General features: G+C 41.5%; 1 protein-coding gene and 1 non-coding gene across 2 annotated transcripts; one reads left to right on the forward strand and one right to left on the reverse strand.

The window, feature by feature from the left end:
- Window positions 1-349: 349 nt before the first annotated feature.
- On the forward strand, window positions 350-3,216 carry LOC144043108 (general transcription factor II-I repeat domain-containing protein 2A-like). The gene is made up of 4 exons (XM_077556347.1): window positions 350-641; window positions 765-2,170; window positions 3,013-3,078; window positions 3,151-3,216. Exons 1-4 carry the CDS (start codon window positions 350-352, stop codon window positions 3,214-3,216), a joined length of 1,830 nt encoding a protein of 609 aa, XP_077412473.1.
- A 491-nt stretch (window positions 3,217-3,707) lies between these two features.
- Window positions 3,708-3,795, reverse strand: trnay-gua (transfer RNA tyrosine (anticodon GUA)). Its single transcript is given in 2 exon segments — window positions 3,708-3,743; window positions 3,759-3,795. It is a non-coding gene; the product is annotated as a tRNA-Tyr (tRNA).
- Between the last annotated feature and the right edge of the window lie 5,704 nt (window positions 3,796-9,499).

Consider the following 9,499-nt stretch of genomic DNA (forward strand, 5'->3'; position numbering starts at 1 on the left):
CCTCGCTCACTCACTCATTCATTCCTCCAATCAGCTGGGCGGAGGAGAAGCCGTGAAGCCGATCACTCCGCTCGGCGCGCACAGTCCTCCGCTGCTCTCAGCATAGAACTGAATGAGGCGCTATGATCCGTGATCCAGCCTGTGTCTGTGTCTGTAGCCATCTCCGCGAGTGAAACTGAAACTTAATAGTAAGTGCGTTAACATGACACTTGAGAAATTCGGAGAACTGCCGTAATCCAATACGATCGGAGAGCGAAAGTGCGCATGCGTCACAGACCCGCGCGACTGAAAGTTAAAGTTCAACCCGAGACTCATTCCAAGTGGAAACACATATTACAGAGCCCCAGAGATGTCTCTTTCAAAGCCTGCCGTGAAGAGAAAGGTCGGTGATGAGCACAGACAGTTTCAAGAAAAGTGGGGAGTGCAATATTTCTTTGTTGAGCACAGGGGCACCCCGACGTGTCTCATTTGCACTGAAAAAGTTGCGGTGCACAAGGAATACAATTTGAAACGTCATTATACTACGAGACATGCTGAGGAGTACGAAAAATACCAGGGAGATGAGAGAGCCAACCAGGTTGCCAGCCTTAAAACACGTCTTCTGAGGCAACAGGATTTCTTCAAGAAGGCTACCAAAGACAGTAATGCAGCAGTCGAAGCTAGCTACGCCGTTTGTGAGTTGATTGCTAAAGCATGAAAGCCATTCACAGAAGGTGAATTTATCAAAAAGTGCATATTACAGGCTGCACATATTGTCTGTCCAGAAAAGAAAAGTCAGTTCAAACACATCAGCCTTTCTGCCAACAACGTGGCAGAGCGCATTTCTGACCTGTCAAGTGACATTTATGATCAACTGTGTGAGAAAGCACAATGTTTCAGTGTATATTCAGTGGCTCTTGATGAGACCACAGACATCACAGACACTGTCCAGCTCGCAATATATGTCCGTGGTGTTGATGACAATTTTGAAGTGATGGAGGAGTTGCTCACAGTAATTCCAATGCATGGCCAGACCACCGCTAAGGAAATATTTCACCAGCTGTGTGATGCCATTGAGAATGCCGGTTTGCCATGGAAGAGCTTTGTTGGAATAACAACCGATGGAGCCCCATCAATGACAGGGAGGAAGAATGGACTGGTAGCACTTGTTCAAAAAAAAAAAAAACTGGAAGAGGAGGGTGTGGAGGAGGCCATAGCTCTGCACTGCATTATCCATCAGCAGGCCCTTTGCAGCAGATGCCTGAAGTTTGACAATGTGATGTCTGTCGTTGTGAAATGCATCAACCAAATCAGATCCAGGGGCTTAAAGCACAGAAGGTTCCGTGCTTTTTTAGAGGAAATGGAGTCAGAATATGGGGATGTGCTCTACTTCACTGAGGTACGTTGGCTCAGCAGGGGAAACGTGTTGAAGAGATTTTTTGAGTTGAGAGCAGAAGTAAAAGACTTCATGGAGATAGACGGGGTTGCTGTTCCTGTGCTAAATGATCCCAAATGGCTCATGGACTTAGCTTTTCTTGTTGATATCACACATGAGCTTAATGTACTGAACAAGAAGCTACAAGGCCAGGGGCAACTTGTCAGTGCTGCCTATGACAACGTGAGAGCATTCTGCACTAAACTTGTGTTATGGAAAGCCCAGCTCTCTCAGACAAACCTTTGCCATTTCCCAGCATGCAAGGCTCTCGTGGATGCAGGCACACCATTCAGTGGTGAGAAGTATGTTGAGGCCATTTCGAAGCTGCAGGAGGAATTTGATCACAGATTTGCAGACTTCAAGACACACAAAGCCACATTTCAAATTTTTGCGGACCCCTTCTCCTTTGATGTGCAAGATGCCCCTCCTGAGCTTCAAATGGAGCTCATTGACCTGCAGTGCAACTCTGCACTCAAAGCCAAGTTCAGGGAGGTGAGTGGAGAAGCAGACAAGCTTGGGCAATTTTTGAGAGAGTTGACCCCCAGCTTCCCTGAACTTTCCCGAATGTTCAAGCGGACCATGTGCCTTTTTGGGAGCACATACTTGTGTGAGAAGCTCTTCTCCACCTTGAACTTCAATAAGTCCAAGTACAGGTCCAGACTTACTGATGAGCATCTTCAAGCTCTACTGAGGGTCTCCACTGCTTCCTCCCTCAAGCCAAATGTGACTCAGCTATGTGAGAAGAAGCGCTGCCAGGTCTCTATGTCATGTTTATTTTCAGTCTTGTTTACTCCCTGTCATGTTTTCCTTGTGTTTTCCCCTTGTCTTGTCATTTCCTGTTTTATTGTGAAAAGTCTGACTCCTCTCGTTTCTGGTCACTTGCCCTTCCTCGTGTGGTGTCTGTGTCAACCCTGATTGTGTCCCCCTTTCCCCATTACCCTCATGTGCCATCCAATCAGTGCCCTCAACCAGGTGTGTCTTGTCATGTCATTAGTGTTGGTGTATTTAGTCGGTTGTCTCCCCCCTGTCTGTGTCGGTTCATTTTTGCTGTTGCAACTGTCGTAAGTCTTTCGCCACGTCACGCTGACGTCTTCGCCTGATCAGGATCCATGTCATGTTGTTAGTCTCGCCTTAGTTGTTTTGTCATGCTTAGCTTCATGTTTTGTTAGTTCAGTTTATTTTGTATTTTGAAGTTAGGTTTTTTTTGATTAGATATTAAAACGTCTTTTTGGACTGCACCTCTGCCTCCTGGCCCTGCCTTCCCGCATCTGGGTCCTAAAGCCCCACCTTACTGACACTCTAGCAGCAAGAAGTAGGCAAGAGAAGCCGTGTTCAGAATATTTCATGTTCAATGTTCCATTCAAGTTCAGAAAGTTAAAGGTTAAAGAGCTGTTAATACAGACATTTGAAACGGAATAAAAATAATTAGTTTTCTCTACTTAGCCAGCCAGTGTATATCTACTGTATGCTCATTATTATTATTTTATTTTTTTATTACTGATTGATTTATTTTTTATTCATCTTTAAGTTAATTTATTTAATTCATTATTTTTTGTTAAAAAATAAAGATATTTGATAACGTTGGAATGTTTTATCAGCGCTTTTCTTGTGGAAATCCTGATGCGGCCCAGTCTCACCCAGACTCTGCCTCTAGTGGCCCCCAGGTAAATTGAGTTTGAGACCCCTGATTTAGATGAATTAGCCACAATCATTTGTATTTCCTATTTTTGATCAAGATTGGGAATTCTTCCAAAAACTCCTTTGAGCAGGATTTGGACCTGCGACCTAAGGATTTCAGCTGAGACCTTCTACACCCAACCTGTGTGTTCTCAAGAACATCTGAGGAATGGGGATAACAAAGTACAAAGGGGCAACGAGCGACTGTGGCATTTTCAAATTTGTATATTTAGATGATTTGGAGACATTTATTTTTATTTCCTATTTGTGAATATGTTTGGGAATTCTCCAAAAACGTCTTCAAACCAGATTAGAACCAGCGAACCTAAGAATTTTAGCTGAGACACTCTACAGTGCTCGGCTCTACAAACTGAATTTACAAAGATTGCTGCGTCTTCAGAAATAAACTAGGAATTGGGACATGACAAAGGCTGCTGTGTCTTGAGAAATAAAACAGGAATTGGGAAAGATGACAGGGATGTGGAGAAGAGTTGATGAAAATGTTTTGTGGAACAAGATGTAATTGTGGCATTTTCAAATTGGGCAAATTCAGATGAATTAGCCACAACTATTTGTATTTCCTATTTTGATCAAGATTGGGAATTCTTCCAAAAACTCCTTCAAGCAGGATTTGAACCAGCGACCTAAGGATTTCAGCTGAGACCTTCTACAGTCCTCCGCTCTACCAACTGAGCTATCGAAGGTTGCTGTGTTTTCTCAAGAACATCTGAGGAATGGGGATAACAAAGTACAAAGCGGCAACGAGCGACTGTGACATTTTCAAATTTGTATATTTAGATGAGTTGGAGAAATGTAATTTTATTTCCTATTTTAGAATATGTTTGGGAATTCTCCAAAAACATATTCGAACTAGATTAGAACCAGCGAACCTAAGAATTTTAGCCCAGGCACTACAGTCCTCGGCTCTACAAACTGAATTTACAAAGATTGCTGCGTCTTCAGAAAAAAAATAGGAATTGGGACATGACAAAGGTTGCTGTGTCTTGAGAAATAAAACAGGAATTGGGAAAGATAACGCGGATGTGGAGAAGAGTTGATGAAAATGCTTTGTGGAACAATAAGTAATTGTGGCATTTTCAAATTGGGTATATTAAGATGAATTTGCCACAATTATTTGTATTTCCAATCAAGATTGGGAATTCTTCAAGAAACTCCTTTGAGTAGAATTTGAACCAGGGACTTAAGGATTTAAGCTGAGACCATCTACAGTCCTCCGCGCTACCAACTGAGCTATCGAAGGTTGCTGTGTGTTCTCAAGAACATCTGAAGAATGGGGATAACAAAGTATAAAGCAGCAACAAACTTCTGGCTATTTCAATTTTGTAAGTTTATAAAAATGCTTTGTGGAAGGAGTAAATGTGGCATTTTCAAATTGGGTAGATTTAGATGAATTAGCCACAATTATTTGTATTTCCTATTTCTGATAAAGACTGGGAATACTCAAAGACTCATTTGAGCAGGATTTGAACCAGCTACTTATGATTACTGCTCAGAACTTCTACAGTCCTCGCTATACCAACTGAGGTATCAAAGGTGTTGTGTTTTCTCACGAACATCTGAGGAATGGGGAAACAAAGTATAAAGCGACAACGAGCGACAGTAGCATTTTCAAAATGGAGCTTTCGATGATTTGGAGAAATTTATTTTTATTCCCTATTTGTGAATAAGTTTGGGAATTCTACAAAAACGTCTTTGAACCAGATTAGAACCAGCGAACCTAAGAATTTCAGCTGAGATACTCTATAGACCTCGGCTCTACAAACTGAATTTACAAAGATTGCTGCTTCTTCAGAAATAAACTAGGAATTGGGACATGACACGGATATAGATCAGAAAGTTTATAGAAATGCTTTGTGGAAAGAGAACTAATTGTGGCATTTTCAAATTGGGTACATTAAGATGAATTAGCCACAATTATATGAATTTCCTTTTTTTTAATTAAGATTTCTTCCAATAAGTCCTTTGAGCAGGATTTGAACCAGTGACCTAAAGATTTCAGCTGAGACCTTCTTCAATCCTGCGCTCTACCAACTGAGCTATCGAAGGTCGGTGTATCTTTTTGAGAACATCTGAGGAATGGGGATAACAAAGTAGAACGCAGCAACAAGCAACTGGCATTTTCATTTTGTAAGTTTATAAAAATGCTTTGTGGAAGGAGTAATAGTGGCATTTTCGAATTTGGTATATTTAGATGAATTAGCCACAATTATTTGTATTTCCTATTTCTGATAAAGATTGTGAATACTCAAAAGAACCATTCGAGTAGGATTTGAACCAGCTACTTAAGACTACTGCTCAGACCTTCTACAGTCCTCCGCTATACCAATTGAGCTATCGAAGGTCGATGTATCTTTTTGAGAACATCTGAGTTTTGAGAACATCTGAGGAATGGGGATAACAAAGTAGAACGCAAATTCACTGAGGTATAGTATCAGTTACACCTTGACGATGGGGCAGATGCCATGGACTTCCGACATCCGTAAGTTACACACCCACGCCGTTTCCGGTCACTGCTGTGACACACTGGCCACGTCCCAACACTCACAGCCATCGACGGGAAGCCCAAGGGGAACAAGGGCATAAGCACAAGCACCGGGACGCGGCCCACATGTCGCAAACAGCAAACGGAAACAGTGCATCTGAGACACACGGAAGTCCCGCCTTCTCCGTGGCATATACCCCATAGCAATGCTCACGTACTTAAACGAAATAGACAAGACAGAGAGCTAAATTAAAGAAAACACACTCGTTGTCGGCAGGATTCAAACCCAATGGATTTCTAGTCCGTCGCCTTAACCACTCGGCCACAACAACCTTACGCATGTGGTTTTAATATTAATGATAGTGCTTGCTGAATAGACCAGTTATAGGTCAGAGTTCAGAAAGAAACAGCACCCCTTGCTGTCCAAAGATGGTCTCACACCTTTAAGTCTAGTCTCTTATTAAGTTCTGAGAAATCAAGTCAACAGACACACCTTAAACAGTACTTGTCTAAAGTGGGGTTGAACACAGACTTTAATTTGATCAGAAGTCCCAATTTGCTGAGGAACCAGTCACACCTTGACATCACCATTCATATTGACATAAATGAAGCCAAGAGAATATAGAAGGCTAAATTCCAGAAAGTAATAGCGTTGATTTGAATGCTACGAGGGGAGACCCCAAAGGATTTCAAGTCCATCGCCTTAACCACTCGTAACATTAGGGTTAGGGTTTCAAACTAGGGTTAGGATTTCAAAGTAGGGTTTCACATTAGGGTTAGGGTTAAAAACTAGGGTTTTATATAAGGGTTAGTGTTTCAAACTAGGTTTTACTTTAGGGTTAGGGTTTCAAACTAATGTTTTACTTTAGTGTTAGATTTTCAAACTAGTTAGTTAAAACCCCAACCCTAATGTGAAACCCTAATGTAAAACCCTAGTTTGAAACCCTAACCGTAATGTAAATTCATAGTTTGAAACCCTAACCCTAATGTAAAACCCTAGTTTGAAACCCTAACCCGAATTTGAAACCCTAGTTTGAAACCCTAATCCTATTTGGAAACTCTAATATAAAACCCTAGTTTGAAACCTTAACCCTATTGTAAAACCATAGTTTGAAACCCCAACCCTAATTTCAAACCCTAGTTTGAAACCCTTACACTAATGTAAAACCCTAGTTTGAAACCCTAACCCTAATGTAAAACCCTAGTTTGAAACCCCAACCCTAATTTCAAACCCTAGTTTGAAACCCTAACCCTAATGTAAAACCCTACTTTGAAACCCTTACCCTAATGTAAAACCCTAGTTTGAAACCCTAACCCTAATGTAAAACCCGAGTTTGAAACCCTAACCCTAGTTTGAACCCTAACCCTAATGTAAAACCCTAGTTTTAAACCTCAACCCTAATTTGAAAACCTAACCCTAATGTAAAACCCTAGTTTGAAACCCTAAACCTAATGTAAAACCCTAGTTTGAAACCCTAACTCTAATCTAAAATGCTAGTCTGAAACCCTAACCCTAATTTGAAACCCTAGTTTGAAACCCTAACCCTAATGTAAAACCCTAGTTTGAAACCCTAACCCTAGTTTGAAACCCTAACCCTAATGTAAAACCCTCATTTGTAACCCTAACCCTAATGTAAAACCCTGGTTTGAAACCCTAACCCTCAAGTAAAACCATAGTTTGAAAGCCTTATCCTATTTGGAAACTCTAATATAAAACCCTAACCCTAATGTAAATCCCTAGTTTGAAACCCTAACCCTAATAAAAAACCCTAGTTTGACACCCTAACCCTAATTTGAAACCCTAGTTTGAAACCCTAACCCTAATGTAAAACACTAGTTTGAAACACTAACCCTAATTTGAAACCCCTGTTTGACCCATAATCCTATTTGGAAACGCTAATATAAAACCCTAGTTTGAAACCCTAACCCTAATGTAAAACCCTGGTTTGAAACCCCAACCCTAATTTGAAACCCTAACCCTAATGTAAAACCCTAGTTTGAAACCCTAACCCTAATGTAAAACCCTAGTTTGAAACCCTAACCCTTATGTAAAATGCTAGTTTGAAACTCTAAACCTAATTTGAAACCCTAGTTTGAAACCCTAACCCTAATGTAAAACCCTAACTAAGGTTAGGGTTTTAAACAATAAACCTAATGTAAAACCCTAACTAGGGTTTCGGGTTTCCAACTAGGGTTTTACATTAGGGTTAGGGTTTCAAACTAGGATTTCAAATTAGGGTAAGGGTTTCAAACTAGGGTTTCAAATAAGGGTTAGGGTTTCCAACTAGGGTTTTACATTAGGGTTAGGGTTATAAACTAGGGTTTCAAATTAGGGTTAGGGTTTAAAACTAGGGTTTCAAATTAGGGTTAGGGTTTCAAACTAGGGGGTTTCAAACTAGGGTTACAAACTAGGGTAAGGGTTTCAAACTAGGGTTTTATATTAGGGTTAGGGTTTAAAACTAGGGTTTCAAATTAAGGTTGGGGTTTCAAACTCGGGTTTTACATTAGGGTTAGGGTTTCAAACTAGGGTTTTACATTAGGGTAAGGGTTTCAAACTAGGGTTTCAAATTAGGGTAAGGGTTTCAAATTAAGGTTTTATATTAGGGTTAGGGATTCAAACTAGGGTTTTACATTAGGGTTAAGGTTTCAAACTAGGGTTTTACATTAGGGTTAGGGTTTCAAACTAGTGTTATACATTAGGGTTTTAAACTAGGGTTTCAAATTAGGGTTAAGGTTTCAAACTAGGGTTTTACATTAGGGTTTCAAACTAGGGTTATACATTAGGGTTAGGGTTTTAAACTAGGGTTTCAAATTAGGGTTAGGGTTTCAAACTAGGGTTTCAAATTAGGGTTAAGTTTTCAAACTAGGGTTACACATTAGGGTTAGGGTTTCAAATTAGGGTTAGGGTTTCAAACTACGGTTTTACATTAGGGTTAGGGTTTCAAACAAGGGTTTTACATTAGGGTTAGGGTTTCAAACTAGGGTTTTACATTAGGTTAAGGGTTTCAAACTCGGGTTTCAAATTTGGGTTAGAGTTTCAAACTAGGGTTTTAAATTAGGGTTAGGGTTTCAAACAAGGGTTTTACATTAGGGTTAGGGTTTCAAACAGCGTTTTAAAATTGGGTTAGGGTTTCAAACTAGGGTTTTACATTAGGGTTTGGGTTTCAAACTAGGGTTTTACATTAGGGTTAGGGTTTCAAACTAGTGTTTCAAATTAGGGTTAGGGTTTCCAGCTCTACACCCTCAGCAGGGTCCTCGAGGGTGCGTGGGAATTCGCCCAACCAGTCCACATGTGCTTTGTGGACTTGGAGAAGGCGTTTGACCGTGTCCCTCGGGGAGTTCTGTGGGGGGTGCTTCGGGAGTATGGGTTACCGAGCTCCCTGATACGGGCTATTTGGTCCCTGTACATGATGTCAGAGTCTGGTCCGCATTGCCGGCAGTAAGTCGAATTTGTTTCCGGTGAGGGTTTGACTCCGCCAAGGTTGCCCTTTGTCACCGATTCTGTTCATAACTTTTATGGACAGAATTTCTAGGCGTAGCCGAGGCGTTGAGGGGGTCCGGTTTGGTGGCCTCAGCATTGCATCTCTGCTTTTTGCAGATGATGTGGTGCTGTTGGCTTCTTCAAGCCGTGACCTCCAGCTCTCACTGGAGCGGTTCGCAGCCGAGTGTGAAGCGGTTGGGATGAGGATCAGCACCTCCAAATACGAGACCATGGTCCTCAGTCGGAAAAGGGTGGAGTGCCCTCTCCGGGTCGGGGAGGAGGTCCTGCCCCAAGTGGAGGAGTTAAAGTATCTTGGGGTCTTGTTCACGAGTGAGGGTAGGTTAGAGCGGGAGATCGACAGGCGAATCGGTGCAGCGTCTGCAGTGATGCGGACGCTGTATCGGTCCGTTGTGGTGAAGAAGGA

The sequence above is a fragment of the Vanacampus margaritifer genome, chromosome 2 (assembly GCF_051991255.1).
Source record: "Vanacampus margaritifer isolate UIUO_Vmar chromosome 2, RoL_Vmar_1.0, whole genome shotgun sequence".
Taxonomy (NCBI): domain Eukaryota; kingdom Metazoa; phylum Chordata; class Actinopteri; order Syngnathiformes; family Syngnathidae; genus Vanacampus; species Vanacampus margaritifer.

What these genes read in the sequence shown, in the direction of transcription:
- LOC144043108 (XM_077556347.1), top strand. Translation starts at nt 350, where the DNA reads ATGTCTCTTTCAAAGCCTGCCGTGAAGAGAAAGGTCGGTGATGAGCAC. An exon ending in CAAGAAGGCTACCAAAGACA is followed by an intron (nt 642 to 764) that starts GTAATGCAGCAG and finishes TTGTCTGTCCAG; the next exon opens with AAAAGAAAAGTCAGTTCAAA. An exon ending in CTGCCTCTAGTGGCCCCCAG is followed by an intron (nt 3,079 to 3,150) that starts GTAAATTGAGTT and finishes TTTTTGATCAAG; the next exon opens with ATTGGGAATTCTTCCAAAAA.